The sequence below is a fragment of the Lissotriton vulgaris genome, chromosome 5, assembly GCF_964263255.1.
Source record: "Lissotriton vulgaris chromosome 5, aLisVul1.2, whole genome shotgun sequence".
In the NCBI taxonomy this organism is placed as follows: domain Eukaryota; kingdom Metazoa; phylum Chordata; class Amphibia; order Caudata; family Salamandridae; genus Lissotriton; species Lissotriton vulgaris.
Genome location: NC_141693.1, coordinates 72,143,637 through 72,159,771, shown reverse-complemented (window position 1 = coordinate 72,159,771; position 16,135 = coordinate 72,143,637). Strand labels below are relative to the sequence as shown.

At 53.9% G+C, this 16,135-nt stretch overlaps 1 protein-coding gene across 1 annotated transcript in view; it reads left to right on the top strand.

Annotated features, from left to right (window-relative positions):
• The window catches only part of LOC147710216 (E3 ubiquitin-protein ligase TRIM39-like), a 253,845-nt gene that overhangs the window by 163,010 nt on the left and 74,700 nt on the right, over positions 1-16,135 (top strand). The window contains exon 6 of the mRNA XM_086920893.1: positions 5,276-5,325. Coding sequence (XP_086777019.1) covers positions 5,276-5,325 — 50 coding nt within the window. The remainder of the gene's footprint in view (positions 1-5,275; positions 5,326-16,135) is intronic.

The window sequence follows — 16,135 nt, the reverse complement described above, 5'->3', positions numbered from 1 at the left end:
CAAGTAGACCGCTGCCTGCTTCTGGGTTGGACTGAAGCGGAACAGTCATAGTCCACTTCCGGTCTGCCCCGCTTTCCTCCTCCTTACAAGGAGTAAGGGGCCATCACATACTGTACAGCGTGATGGCCAACAAAAATGTTCTCTGAGTGAAATTGCTAGAGAGGGAGCTAAGAACATAAAGGAGGGACATTAACTGCACTAATACCATGCCAGCATTTCTGAATGCCACAGATAACAACCAATGGCAATCGGGGGGTGTTTGTAGATACATCAAGTAGGGTCTTCTTCAGGACTTGGTGGTGGGAATTCACAAGATTCAATCTATTAACTCCTCTGAGCCTGGAAGGAGTTCTTATTCAAGGATCATCAATCAACCAGCTGTTCATACTTTAGCTGTGTACCCCTCTGGATGTGCTAGTCGGCCTTCAGGGGGAAGTGGGGTCAAGGTATTAGCTGTATTCAGTCCTTGGAGATCGTCATGTATTGATGCCAAAGAGTGCTTGCTTCCCAAACCTCCTTAAATACTGTATTCTCGTATGTCTCTCACCATCTCACGGTCAGTCACTACTACTCAATCAATCAATCAAAGCATTTATATAGCGCGCTACTCACCCGGAGGGTCTCAAGGCGCTTGGGTGGTCCCCTACTGCTCGAATAGCCAGGTCTTCAGTTGCTTCCTGAAGGAGAGGTGGTCTTGGGTCAGTCGGAGGTGGATGGGGAGGGAGTTCCACGTCTTGGCAGCCAGGAAGGAGAAGGATCTTCCTCCCATGGTGGCTCTTCGGATGCGAGGAACGGTGGCGAGGGCGTGGGTGGTCGATCGGAGTTGGCGGGCGGGGGTGTAGAAGGTCAGGTGGTCGTTGAGGTATCTGGGGCCTTGGTTGTGGAGAGCTTTGTGTGCGTGGGTGAGGAGTCTGAACGTGATTCTCTTGCTGACGGGGAGCCAGTGCAGGTCTCTCAGGTGTCCGGAGATGTGGCTGTGTCGGGGGATGTCCATGATGAGTCGTGCTGAGGCGTTCTGGATTCGCTGGAGTCTTTTCTGGAGTTTGGCTGTGGTTCCGGCGTAAAGGGTGTTCCCGTAGTCCAGTCGGCTGGTGACGAGGGCCTGGGTGACCGTCTTCCTGGTTTCGGTGGGGATCCACCGGAAGATCTTCCGGAGCATGCGTAGGATGTTGAAGCATGACGAGGAGACGGCGTTGACTTGTCTGGTCATCGAGAGGGAGGGGTCCAGGATGAAGCCCAGGTTTCGTGCGTGGTCCGTTGGTTTGGGTGCGCTGCCGAGGGCAGGGGGCCACCAGGAGTCGTCCCAGGCAGCGGGTGATGATCCCAGGATGAGGACTTCCGTCTTATCTGAGTTCAGTTTCAGGCGGTTGTTCGTCATCCACTTGGCTACGTCTTTCATCCCTTCGTGTAGGTTGGTACTGGCGGTGTCGGGGTCGTTGGTGAGGGAGAGGATCAGCTGGGTGTCATCGGCGTAGGAGATGATGTTGAGGTTGTGTTGGCGTGCAATGGCCGCGAGGGGGCTCATGTAGACGTTGAAGAGGGTGGGGCTGAGTGATGATCCTTGTGGTACGCCGCAGATGACTTCGGTGGCGTCTGATCTGAACGGGTGGAGGCAGACTCTCTGGGTTCTTCCGGCGAGGAAGGAGATGATCCACTCCAGTGCCTTCTCCTGGATTCCAATGTTGTGCAGGCGCTGTGCTAGGGTGCAGTGGCAGACTGTGTCGAACGCCACAGAGAGGTCCAGGAGGATGAGGGCCGCCGTTTCCCCGTTGTCGAGTAGGGCTCAGATGTCGGTGGCTGCGATGAGGGCGGTCTCGGTGCTGTGGTTGGCCCGGAAGCCGGACTGTGAGTGGTCGAGGGATCCATTTGTCTCGAGGAAGGCAGCCAGCTGTCTGTTCACTGTCTTCTCGATGACTTTGGCAGGAAAAGGAAGGAGCGAGTTGGGGCGGTAGTTCTTGAGGTCGGTGGGGTCCGCTGATGGTTTCTTCAGTAGGGCGCTGAGTTCGGCGTGCTCTCTGGGAAGGTGGCGGTGTTGAAGGAGGCGTTGATGATGTCCCGGAGATGGGGTGCGATGACGGAGTCGGCCTTGTTGAAGACGTGATGAGGGCAGGGGTCGGTTGGAGATCCGGAGTGGATGCAGTTCATTGTGTGGATGATATCTTCGGTGTTGACCGGTGTCCATGCGCGGAGGGTGGTGGTGGGGGGCGTTGGTGCGTTTGTGGGGTGCGTCGGCTGTGTGCTGAAATTGTTGTGTATGTCTGCGATCTTGCTGTGGAAGAATGAGGCGAGCGAGTTGCAGAGTTCTTGCGATGGGGTGATGTCGTAGTTTTCGGTGCTAGGGTTCGAGAGCTCTTTGACGATGTTGAAGAGTTTTTTGCTGTTGTGGGCGGTTTGATGTCTAGTCGTTCCTTGAATGCGGTTCTCTTGGTGGTGTGGATCAGCTGGTGGTGTTTGCGAGTGGCGAGCTTGAGGGTGGTCATGTTGTCTGGTGTCGGGTCTCTGCGCCAGTCTTTCTCGAGGGCTCTGCAGTTCTTCTTAGAGCTCTTGAGTTCGTCGGTGAACCAGGATGCTTTCTTGTTGCCGGGTCTGACGGGAGGGGTCTTTAGTGGAGCCAGGTCGTCTGCGCAGTTGCTGATCCACCGTGTGAGGTTGTTGGCAGCTTGGTTGGGGTTTGCAGAGCTGGCGGGAGGGTTCTGGCTCAGGGATGTGGCGAGCTGGTCGGCTGTGATTTTGTTCCAGCTTCTGCGGGGGACCTGTTGCGGGTGGTGGTGGAGCGTGGTCCTTCTGAAGCTGAAGTGGACGCAGCTGTGGTCTGTCCAGTGGAGTCCGGTGGCGTGGCTGAAGGAGATGTCCTTGCTGGAGGAGAAGACTGGGTCAAGCGTGTGTACGGCGTAGTGGGTGGGTGTGGTCACCAGTTGCTTGAGTCCGAGGTTTGCGAGGTTGTCCAGCAGGGTGGTGGTGTTGCGGTCGTTGTTGTTCTCCAGGTGGAAGTTCACGACCCCTACGAGGTTGTAGTCAGCGGAGGTGAAGGCTTGCGCACTGATGAAGTCGGCGATGTCCTCGCTGAATTGTGTGCGTGGTCCCGGGGGTCTGTAGATGAGGGTGCCTTTGAGGGTGGTCTTGGGGTCGGTGTTTATCTGGAAGTGCAGGTGTTCGGCTGTTCTGAGGGTGTTGTCTGAGCTGGTCGTGACGCGGATGGTGGTCTTGTGGACGATGGCGATGCCTCCTCCTGTCTGGTTGACGAGGTCCTTCCGGGTGATCTTGTATCCGTCTGGGATGGCAATGGCGATGTCGGGCGCTGAGGAGGCGGTCATCCATGTTTCCATGAGGAAGGTGACGTCTGGGGATGTGGAGTCGAGGAGGTTCCAGAGTTCCACGGCGTGTCTGTGGACGGAGCGGGTGTTGAGCAGGATGCACTTCAGGTGGTTGTTGTTGGTGCTCGGCTTGGCGGGTGCGGTGCAGGTCCGGGTGCAGGAGAACTTGCAGGGTTGGCAGGTGAAGGGTGCGTCCAGGGGTGGCTCGGTGGCAGCCGGGGGTCCGGCCGCTGTTGAGTACGTTGAGGGAGGCTGCGTCGTAGGTCCGGCGGGTTGGCTGGCAGCTGCGGGGGCCAGGGGTTCTGGCGTGGTCCAGGCGCGGACGGGCGCAGACAGGCTTGCCTTTGGCACGCCTTCGGCGCGCAATCGGCGTGCCCGCTGCGCGTCGACGCTGCGCGTACGCATGCACTCTGCCATAAGTGGAGAGTGGGGAGGGGAGGGGCGAGGGAGGAGCAGCTGGGAGGCGGGGTGGCAAGAGGGGGGGGCAGCGGGGCGGTGATGCTGGAGGGAGCGTGGGTGGGGCCGCGGGGGAGCGGCGGCAGGGAGCGGGGTGGGGCCGGGGACAAGCGGAGACACGGGGCACAAATTGGCGAGCACAAAATCAAATACAATTCACAAGGAAAACTTTACAACAAGTACAATACCACAGCTTCACAGGACAGCGGAGCGAGTCACGAAAAGCGGCAAAGGGCGACGATGCAGGTACAGAAGGCAGGCAGGGTCCCGAGCCAGGGGCAGAGCTCAGAGCCAGCAGGAGGAGGCCGGGCGCACTCGGGGCGGGCCACGCGGTGGGAGGAGGGAGCGACCGGATCTGACCAGATCAGGTCAGGTCACAGCTCCTCGCCCGTGAGCCGCGCCTTATCTACCCTAGTGGGAGGGAGGAGCAGCTGGGAGGCGGGAGCGGGGTGGCGGGAGGGTGGGGGCAGCGGTGCGGTGATGCTGGAGGGAGCGTGGGTGGGGCCGCGGGGGAGCAGCGGCAGACAGCGGGGTGGGGCCGGGGACAAGCGGAGACACGGGGCACAAATTGGCAAGCACAAAATCAAATACAATTCACAAGGAAAACTTTACAACAAGTACAATACCACAGCTTCACAGGACGGCGGAACGAGTCACGAAAAGCGGCAAAGGGCGACGATGCAGGTACAGAGGGCAGGCAGGGTCCCGAGCCAGGGGCAGAGCTCAGAGCAGCAGGAGGAGGCCGGGCGCACTCGGGGCGGGCCACGCGGTGGGAGGAGGGAGCAACCGGGTATGACTCGCGCTTCCTTCTTTTGTCCTGAAGAAGACCCTACATGATGTATCTATAAATACATATATATATATACTGGGTCGAAACTTCGACATACAACCACCTCATGTCCTGGCTCACAACAGCAATTAATTTAAGAAATAGGATTAGCTAAAGTGAAAGACATGACAAAGACGGAGATTTCATATTATTGTCTTGCTTGTTGTTTGAATTTGAAAGGTCACCCCTTTGCACTATATGTCACCACAGTCACCCATTGAATTGTCTGTGTATTTGTTATTGTGTTTTATTTGTCAGACAGCCCCCATTGGTATTATCTTTTTGTATAGAATTGTTTACCCAATTGGCGAGAAAAATAGAAAAACAGAACAAATAATTTGATAAATATCTTTTTTGATTAAAACTTACTGAGGTTTGGTACATTTATAGAATTGATTGAGAAAGAAATAATCTGGTTCTGAACCTGTACCCCGTGGTACTTACCCAACGGAACCGCTTGTAGCTTATAACTATTAACCCAGGTTCCGAGGGATACAGGGTGACCCCTTTCATCTTAATGGTTGTGTATAAATAGTCACACACACTGAGCACTAGTCCTCAGCCACTGCTCTTAATACTGAATCTGATTTGAAATACAAGTCTTATGTGATGTTCATCCTTTGTTCCTGTGGCTGTCATTGCTCTTTAATACAAAGATGATGTGTGTGTATTACAGGTGTGATAATGTGAAGATTCGGTGTCCAGAGGTGGTGAAGACTAATAAAGGTAAATGTCATTGTGATGACTAGCTCTGTATGTTACTGTTCATGAAAATGGGATGTGGTGGTATGGTATGGTTTTGTGTGCTATGGAATTCTATGGCATGTGTGGTATGGCATGGAATGTTATGGTGGTATGGTATGTTATGGAATGCTACGGTGGTATGGTATGGAACATTATGATGGGATGGATGGTGTGGTGTGCTATGGAATGGTATGGCATGTATGATATGGTATGGAATGTTATGTGGGATGGGATGGTGTGGTGTGTTATGGGGTGGGATCATGGTATCGTAAATAATGGTATGGTATGTTATTTAATTGTAATGTGCACTCAAGTCAGGGTACAGTTACTTGATTTGTGTCTTTTCCAGACTTTTCAAGATTTTTACTTCTTCATTCTGTATAGGTGCTGCAGCATTTCCTTTGTTTAAATCATTCATGTTAAATTTATCGGCATTTCAGATGCAGTAATTTTACACCTTAAATTAATGATACTGCTAGGACTGAAAACTGCGGCCAACACAGTTAATGAAGTATTCTGAGATTTTCACTATTGAATTGGAAATTACCTCAGATTTCGGTATTTACTGCATAACACATTTTTTGTTCCAGAGTTCTAGTGACTACAATGACCAAGCACATGTATCCCTATTTAAGCAAAGAGGGGGGACACAGGGAGCGATTGGGAGGTCCAGTGACACGTGCTCCCAAGAGTCAATGTTCCTAGATAGAGGAAAAACGTCCATAGAAAAGGAAAGATAACTTGAGTCGTTCTACTACTCTGTGTGTGGGGGACAGTGCGTCCTTATCATGATGCCCTCACACACCCCGAGGAATGTCATGCTTCATCATTGGGCTGGTGCTCCTCGTCGGTCCGGCGCTGCGATGCCCTACGGGTCCCAAGCAGGGTCACTTTTTCAGACATCTTTTGATAAAGCTGTGTGGGTGCGTCGGGGTAAGTCACAGTGAAGTCCTAAATGTGTGGTTAAAACATGACTGGAGGGAGTCTAGGAAATGTTATTAAAGAAGTGATCCCACTGTCATTATTAAAAAGTTGCAAAGAAAGTAGTGCTGCTGTGAGGGGTGTTATGTCCCTCTGTAGCTAGTTATGTAGTATAGCCCTAATTGGATGCTTTAGGTCAACATGTTTCACGCTATCTCTCGGTCTCTGAAGGAGATCCAAAGCACTTCTTCAGGACCAATCAATAAAGTTATTTAGGAAAGACAAAACTGTCCAATGGCCTGAATTAATCTAGAAATATCATGGAGTTGTACTCCCTTGAGAGCAGAGACATTGCCCCATGAGAATCGGTCTGTGGGTCACTCAAGACTGTAACTCGAGAATAAAGGAGTCGTTAAACCTCCAGACCTCATGTCTGCACTTAAAGTAGTAGAACGACTCAAGTTTTCTCTCCTTTTCTCTGGATGTTTTTCTTCCTTATAGGAACATTGACTCTAGTTTGTTTCAAGCACATGTGTCTACACTGACCTAGCGCATGCACCTACACTGACCCAGCTCATGCACCTACACTCACCTAGCACATGCACCTACACTGACCTAGCACATAATCCTACTCTGACCTACCTCATGCCCCTACACTGACCTAGCACATGCACCTACACTGACCTAGCTCATGCCCCTACACTGACCTAGCTCATGCCCCTACACTGACCTAGCACATGCACCTACACTGACCTAGCACATGCACCTACACTGACCTAGCACATGCACCTACACTGACCTAGCACATGCACCTACACTGACCCAGCACATATACCTACACTGACCTAGCGTCTGCATCTACACTGGCCTATTTATTTTATTTATTTATTTATTTATTGCATTTGTATGGCGCGACAGCTACCCTGAGGGTTTCCCGGCGCCTTGGATCTGTTTTACACATGGGAGGAGCCTAGCGTATGCATATACACTGACCTAGCACATGCACCTACATGGATCTAGCACATGCACCTACATGGATCTAGCACATGCACCTACATGGATCTAGCACATGCACCTACACTGACCTAGCACATGCACCTACACTGACCTAGCACATGCACCTACACTGACCTAGCACATGCACCTACACTGACCTAGCATATGCATATACACAGATCTTGCTCATGCTCCTGCACTGACCTAGCACATGCAGCTACACAGAGCTAGGACCTGCACCTACACTGACCTGGCGAACGCACCCATAATGACCTAGCGAATGCACCTACACTGACCTAGCTCATGCCCTACACTGACCTAGCACATGCACCTACACGGCCCTAGCACATGCACCTACACTGACCTTGCGCATGCACCTACAGTGACCTAGCACATGCACCTACACTGACCTAGCACATGCACCTACACTGATCTAGCACATGCACCTACTCTGACCTAACACACACATCTGTCTGCACTGACCTAACACATGCACGCACACTGACCTTGTGCATGCATCTTCAATGACCCAACATATGCATCTGCACTGACCTAGTGCACGCATACAGTTTATAACATCTTCTCTCACAGTCGACACTCACACCTTGCACCCACACCGAGGCCCGCAGCAACACACATATCTGCGCTCATGCCATGCACACACACACACATACAACAAAAGACGACAGTAGAGTACTGCTGCACTGATTTCTACAGATGATACCCAAATTCCATATGTCATTTTCCTGATACAATTTGTGCCAATCCTGCCAAAGCGGAATGTGCATCCGATAATATCCGGTGCAGTGGTACTGCTAGTCGTAATACTGCATGTGGTAATACTGCATTTGCTAGTACTGCAGGTGGTAATACCGCATGTGGTAATACTTCACATGGTTATGCTGCATGTGGTTATACTGTATGTGGTTATACTCTATGTGGTTATACTGTATGTGATAATACTGCACACGATTATTTTGGACGTGGCTATACTGCACGTGGTAATACTGCACATGTGTTGGACCTGGCCCTTCTCCCAAAGCTAACCCCTGAACGTTACGACACATTTACCCAGGCCTAATTAGGCTCCCTTTTCAACCTACCCGGCACCCCTATGGTCGACCCTTGGGCAGGGCGCATTGTTAGTAGAGGTTAGGCCCTGCCCAGGAGCGGGTGGCATGACCTCGTAGTGTTTTGCAGCCATCTTCGTTTTAGTAGCTTTTTGATCCATACCCCTTATTATTTATCTGACCCAGGGAACATAGGAAAAATACGAGACTGACATCCCTAAAATCAGAATTACGTTATACACTCTTTAGGAAGAGTGCTCTCCACCTCCTAGGTCTAGAAATAGGACTTCTGGGCCGGGTCTGTCCTCCAGGCAATCTTGTAGGACGATACTGCTAGGATGGGTATTCCCCGTCTAGAGATAGTGACAGGGCCTGGGGAAACTCCGTCATCTGGTATCTGCTGTCTGCCCTTTAGATTAGAGGGGAGGAGTAGTTTCGGAGCTGCGTCCTGTCCTCCACAATGCCGACGCCGCTTCCTGCTGGGCGGCTGACGACCCTGCCTTCCTGCTTCAAAGGATGGGGTGGCCCATGACGGGAGCCACCCCCAACCGGGCCCAGGGGAGGGAAGCCCCCGGCCTACATGAAAGGAGATCAAAGACATTTTCAGGGATAAAAGAAGGACGCTGGAACTAGAGAATCAGATCTGCTAGGGGAACCTACAAAGAGGTACCCCTGGGAGCCCTCCTAAGGCACGACGAGTGTGCCTCTCGCTATCATCAAGAGCCCTGCTGACGCTGTCGCGGCTCCAAGCCTTTGCTATCACCAAGAGCCCTGCTGACGCTGACGCGGCTCCAAGTCTTCGCAATCACCTGAGCCCTGCTGACGCTGTCGCGGCTCCAAGCTTCCACTATCACCTGAGCCCTGCTGACGCTGTCGCGGCTCCAAGTCTTCGCTATCACCAAGAGCCCTTCTGACGCTGTCGTGGCTCCAAGTCTTCGCCTGAGCCTGAGCCCTGCTGACGCTATCGCGGCTCCAAGTCTTCGCTATCACCAAGAGCCCTGATGACGCTGTCGCAGCTCCAAGTCTTCGCCATCGCCTGAGCCCTGCTGACGCTGTCGCGGCTCCAAGTCTTCGCTATCACCAAGAGCTCTGCTGATGCTGTCGCGGCTCCAAGTCTTCGCTATCACCAAGAGCCCTGCTGACGCTGTCGCGGCTCAAAGCCTTCGCTATCACCAAGAGCCCTGCTGATGCTGTCGCGGCTCCAAGTCTTCGCCATCGCCTGAGCTCTGCTGACGCTGTTGCGGCTTCAAGTCTTCGCCATCACCTGAGCCCTGCTGACACTGTCGCGGCTCCAAGTCTTCGCTATCACCAAGAGCCCTGCTGACGCTGTCGCGGCTCCAAGCCTTTGCCTCTACCTGAGTCCTACTGACGCTGTTGCGGCTCCAAGTCTTCGCCTCCAGCTGAGCCCTGCTGACGCTGTCGCGGCTCCAAGTCTTCGCCATCATCTGAGCCCTGCCGACGCTGTCGCGGCTCCAAGCTTTCACAATTATCTGAGCCCTGCTGAAGCTGTCGCGGCTCCGAGCGTTCACCATCACCTGAGCCCTGCCGACGCAGTCGCGGCTCCCAAGATTTCACCATCACCGGAGTCCTGCTGACACTGTAGCGGCTCCAAGCTTTCACCATCACCTGAGCCCTGCCGATGCTGTCGCGGCTCCAAGTCTTCGCCATCATCTGAGCCCTGCTGACGCTGTCACGGCTCCAAGATTTCACCATCACCAGAGCCCTGCTGACGCTGTCGCGGCTCCAAGCTTTCACCATCACCTGAGCCCTGCTGACAATGTTGCGGCTCCAAGCGTTCACCATCACCTGAGCCCTGCCGAAGCTGTCGCGGCTCCAAGCTATCACCATCACCTGAGCCCTGCTGACAATGTTGCGGCTCCAAGCGTTCACCATCACCTGAGCCCTGCTGACGCTGTCGCGGCTCCAAGCTTTCACCATCACCTGAGCCCTGCTGACGCTGACGCGGCTCCAAGCTTTCACCGTCATCTGAGCCCTGCTGACCCTGTCGTGGCACCAAGCTTTCACCATCACCACAAGCCCTGCTGACGCTGTCACGGCTCACGCCTGTCTTCCACCTGTACTGACCAGCAGCAACGTAGAGTGCATTCCGCACTCCTGCCCGCACTGCTGAGGGCGCCACGAACTGTGAGAACTCAACCCTGAGTACCCAGTGTACTCCTGCCTGCACTGCTGGGGCGCCACGAACTTTGAGGACAGAACCGCGAGTATGAAGCATACTCCGGGCCGCACCGCTGGTGCGCCACAAACTTGGATAATAGAACCACGGCCTCATCTTGAGGTACTATGTGGATTGTATGGTTATACACCTAATGAGAGAGTTATATAAAGAAGCCAATATCTTACTAGAACTCTGTGTCGTGTCTATTTTGTAGTGGGTCTCTTCTACTACCACGTGCAGTCCGAAATGCTTGGCACGCTAACTAGGGAATAAGCCTGCCTGCCCTAGCTACCATCCTACCAAAGGGAGCAGGCGTCATTTTGGGAAGGGCCCCTCCCTTCCTTTATGTGGGAATGGGGTTCCTACTGGACTGGGGGGCGACCCTCAGCCAGGTGGCGATTCCATTTCCAACACTGGTGGCAGCGGTTAGGATACGAACTTCCGACTCCGAAGAGACGGAAGTGCCTTTAGAATTCCATGAACCGGGAAACAGTAACTATTACCGAGTGAGTACAAACTCCAAACTACCATGCTTGATGTTGTTAGACTTTTTTTCCGAGATGCCAGCTTTTGAGTTCATGAGGAACCGCGAACACTCGCTGACCAGGAGAGTCACCGAGTCCATGGCATCTAGCATGGGTGCTTGTAAGAAAGACGGATTCCAAAACCCCTTTACAGACAACTTACATGGGCGCCGGGGCTCAGAGGGGAGGAGGGATTCTTCCCCACCCGGCATCAGTGATCCTCCAGCCAGAGGCCTGTCCCCTGCGGAATGGGAGGACAGAGAGAGAGAGACAAGGAACATCAGATTGCAATGGTAAACCCAAGCTTAGAAAGGGACAAACGCCTCCAAGTACTGAAGGAGGAATATCAGAGGAAACTAGAGCAGATGAGAATTGCGCATGAACTAGAGATGGAAGAACTTGATCGGGAACGACAAAGGCAGGAGGCCTGGTGGGCCGCCGCCCGACAAAGCAAATCTTCTGTAACTCCCCCCATGAGCATGGCAGAGTGGGAGACCGAGCCCCGCGCAGCGAAGGACAGCGAATGTTCCCCTCTTTGTGCTGAGTGAGAAGCAGAGTGCACATTTTTAACTGCTGAGGTGGAGAGCTTGTATGCCGCAGCAGACCGCCGCGTTGGCCCCTTTCCCCGCGCTGAGGTTGAAAGGATGTACGCTTCAGCCAGCAGCGACCAAGCTCCACTGGCCAGCGCGGAGCTGAAGGAAGAGTCCCGCCCAGTTGGCGACAGCGGAAATGCCTCCATTTGTGCGAACTTTGTAGTAAACTACGACCCAGCTGGTGGCCGCAAAATTTTATTCCTAGACACTGAACTTAAGGACGAATTCAGCCCAGCGGGCCACAGCGGACTTTCGTTCAATACAGAACTAAAAGGGAAGCTCAGACCAATTAAGGGCCGCAGCCCCGTAGCAAATAGAGCAGGGGATATAGCACACCCACCAAGAGGTAGGTCCCCCCTTTGAGGGCGGGGCGCCACATGCCCCCGGGAAAACAAGAGAATAAGATAGCTCCTGTAGGACGCTGGATATTAGAGAAGGAGTCAGGGACTGACCCAAGAGTTGATGGTTCAAGGGATAGGGGCACCCGACCGACTCCCGAGGAGGGGCCCCGAGAGAGGGGTTTACCCATGGTTACGGGCCTGGTACCAGAAAGTAAGGTCAGCCCAGAAGAGAGTGTGTTAAAAAACGGCCAGGGACTGTCCAGCCAATATCGGGATAGCAGTGTAGAAGACATAGGAGAAGCCCTACCCGGTGGGTTGAAGGGTAGCCCAGGAGAAGAACCCGATATAAATATGGATGAACATAGCATAAGTACTGTTGTTCCAGAGCTTTGCCAACCCCTGTTAGAAAACAAGTTCCCTGTCCACAGAGAACACCCGGTAGCAGTAATAATTGTTTTGAGTTCCAAAGGGTTTGGAGAGGGCCTTGGGGTGATCCCCTGGGAATAGGAGGATGTGAAGCACCCATACGTAGGGCCCCTGTAGTTCTAGTGTCCCGCAGTCCCACTCCGATTGGGAGGGTACCAGCATCTGGAAGGGGGTGCAGAGGGAGGGAGGCCTCGCCTCTGCCCCTAGTGGTACATGGGGGTTTGGACCCCAGGTTAATGGTTTCATTGCAAGAGTTAGATACCGGACTAATGAGTGAATTAGGTTCGAGGGGCATCTCTCCCGGTGGGAGGGTACAGAACCCCCTAGAGAAAGGAACAAGAGTATGGGACCGCCCACCTCCGCCTCCTAAAGGGCAGCTGGATGAGGGCCCAGAACTGGTACGTTGGTGCCAGGCGGTCATACCTAACCAAACAGGAATGGGAGTGGAAAGAAGATGCCCAGCACCTGGGGCTACTGCCCCCCACTCTCCGACCCCCCCAGCAGTAGAGAAGACTAGCAGGTGGGAGCACTGGCTCTCACCCTTGAGAGTGGCCATTGGGCCACTTAGTTGGTTCGCGATACAAAAGGGGATGATGGACAGAGCGCTTGAACAAATCAAACACTCACCCCCAGTCAACTGATCTGGGTCTAATCCATCACCATTCTTTATTTCACTCAGCCACCCCAGTTCAGACATGGCTATATGCAAATCAGTCTGACCCTGTGCCTTATGGGAACAGTCCAGCCCGAACTGCCAAGCCATGTCTTCCCTGGACTGGAAACAAGGATCCTGGGACCGGTTTCGGATTCATAATCCTCATCAGCCAGGCTATCTTGAATCCAGTGGCCAAGTGAACAAGGGACTCACGTCTGAGCATACCCTGCCACACTTAGGGCAAACAAAGCGATACAAAAGGGGATGGTGGACGGAGCGCTTGAACAAATCACACACTCACCCCCAGTCAACTGATCTGTGAATGGTGATGGATTAAACCCAGATCAGTTGACTGGGGGTGAGTGTTTGATTTGTTCAAACGCTCCGTCCATCATCCCCTTTTGTACCACTTAGTTGGTTGCCTTGTTTGACCGGGAGTGGAAGAGGCCACGCCCCGGTGTTAGCTGTATGTGTAATATGGATGTGGGGTGATACCCCTCTATGCAAACAAGGATTAGGTATTACCTGGATGATGTCCCCCAGGGAGAACACTTCTTACATGGGGCCTAGGACTGGAGTAGACTGTTGTGGGCCAGGTCCCATGTTCTATCGCCCACCACAGGGAAGCCCATCCTGGTAGTGATTGGTCCCCCCTGTGTTTGGCTGGAAGGGGGTTGTGTTGGACCTGGCCCTTCTCCCAAAGCTAACCCCTGAACGTTACGACACATTTACCCTTTTCTCAAGCCTAATTAGGCTCCCTTTTCAACCTACCCGGCACCCCTATGGTCGACCCTTGGGCAGGGCGCATTGTTAGTAGAGGTTAGGCCCTGCCCAGGAGCGGGTGGCATGATCTCGTAGTGTTTTGCAGCCATCTTCGTTTTAGTAGCTTTTTGATCCGTACCCCTTATTATTTATCTGACCCAGGGAACATAGGAAAAATACGAGACTGACATCCCTAAAATCAGAATTACGTAATACACTCTTTAGGAAGAGTGCTCCCCACCTCCTAGGTCTAGAAATAGGACTTCTGGGCCGGGACGGTCCTCCAGGCAATCTTGTTGGACGATACTGCTAGGATGGGTATTCCCCGTCTAGAGATAGTGGCAGGGCCTGGGGAAACTCCGTCATCTGGTATCTGCTGTCTGCCCTTTAGATTAGAGGGGAGGAGTAGTTTCAGGGCTGCGTCCTGTCCTCCACAATGCCGACGCCGCTTCCTGCTGGGCGGCTGACGACCCTGCCTTCCTGCTTCAAAGGATGGGGTGGCCCATGACGGGAGCGACCCCCAACCGGGCCCAGGGGAGGGAAAGCCCCGGCCTACATGAAAGGAGATCAAAAATATTTTCAGGGATAAAAGAAGGACGCTGGAACTAGAGAATCAGATCTGCTAGGGGAACCTCCAAAGAGGTACCCCCGGGAGCCCTCCTAAGGCACGACGAGTGTGCCTCTCGCTATCATCAAGAGCCGTGCTGACGCTGACGCGGCTCCAAGCCTTCGCTATCACCAAGAGCCCTACTGACGCTGTCGCGGCTCTAAGCTTCCTCTATCACCTGAGCCCTGCTGACGCTGTCGCGGCTCCAAGTCTTCGCTATCACTAAGAGCACTGCTGACGCTGTCGCGGCTCCAAGTCTTCGCTATCACCAAGAGCCCTGCTGACGCTGTCGCGGCACCAAGTCTTCGCCATCGCCTGAGCCCTGCTGACGCTGTCGCGGCACCAAGTCTTCGCCATCGCCTGAGCCCTACTGACGCTGTTGCGGCTCCAAGTCTTCGCTATCATCAAGAGCCCTGCTGACGCTGTCGCGGATCCAAGCCTTCGCTATCACCAAGAGCCCTGCTGACGCGGTCGCGGCTCCAAGTCTTCACTATCGCCTGAGCCCTGCTGACGCGGTCGCGGCTCCAAGTCTTCGCCATCACCTGAGCCCTGCTGACGCTGTCGCGGCTCCAAGTCTTCGCTATCACCAAGAGCCCTGCTGACGCTGTCGCAGCTCCAAGCCTTCGCCTTCACCTGAGCCCTGCTGACGCTGTCGCGGCTCCAAGTCTTCGCCTCCACCTGAGCCCTGCTGATGCTGTCGCGGCTCCAAGTCTTCGCCATCATCTGAGCCCTGCCGACGCTGTCGCTGCTCCAAGCTTTCACCATCATCTGAGCCCTGCTGACGCTGTCGCTGGTCCAAGCTTTCACCAACACCTGAGCCCTGCCGACGCTGTCGCAGCTCCGAGCGTTCACCATCACCTGAGCCCTGCCGACGCTGTCGCCGCTCCAAGCTTTCACCATCACCTGAGCCCTGCCGACGCTGTCGCCGCTCCAAGCTTTCACCATCACCTGACCCCTGCTGACGCTGTCGCGGATCCAAGCGTTCACCATCACCTGAGCCCTGCTGACGCTGTCTCGGCTCCAAGCTTTCACCATCACCTGAGCCCTGCTGACGCTGTCGCGGCTCCAAGCTTTCACCATCACCACGAGCCCTGCTGACGCTGTCGCGGCTCACGTCTATCTTCCACCTGTACTGACCAGCAGCAACGTAGAGTGCATTCCGCACTCCTGCCCGCACTGCTGAGGGCGCCATGAACTGTGAGAACTCAACCCCGAGTACCCAGTGTACTCCTGCCTGCACTGCTGGGGCGCCACGAACTTTGAGGACAGAACCGCGAGTACGAAGCATACTCCGGGCCGCCCCGCTGGTGCGCAACGAACTTGGATAATAGAACCTTGGCCTAATCTTGAGGTACTGTGCGGATTGTATGGTTATACACCTAATGAGAGAGTTATATAAAGAAGCCAATATTTTACTAGAACTCTGTGTCGTGTCTATTTTGTAGCGGGTCTCTTCTACTACTACGTGCAGTCCAAAATGCTTGGTACGCTAACTAGGAAATAAGCCTGCCTGCCCTAGCTTCCATTTTACCAAAGGGAGCAGGCGTCATTTTGGGAAGGGCTTCTCCCTTTGTAGAAAATAAATACAAACTTGGTGAACATTATCGGCGCCATCTTGCCCCTTTCCCAAGCCCATTCGTGCGCGTAAGCGGCAGCCATTTTGAGCACCTTGGCCTCCCTGCCCCTCGCTGATAGCCAGCGCGTCTCTCACTCTCTCT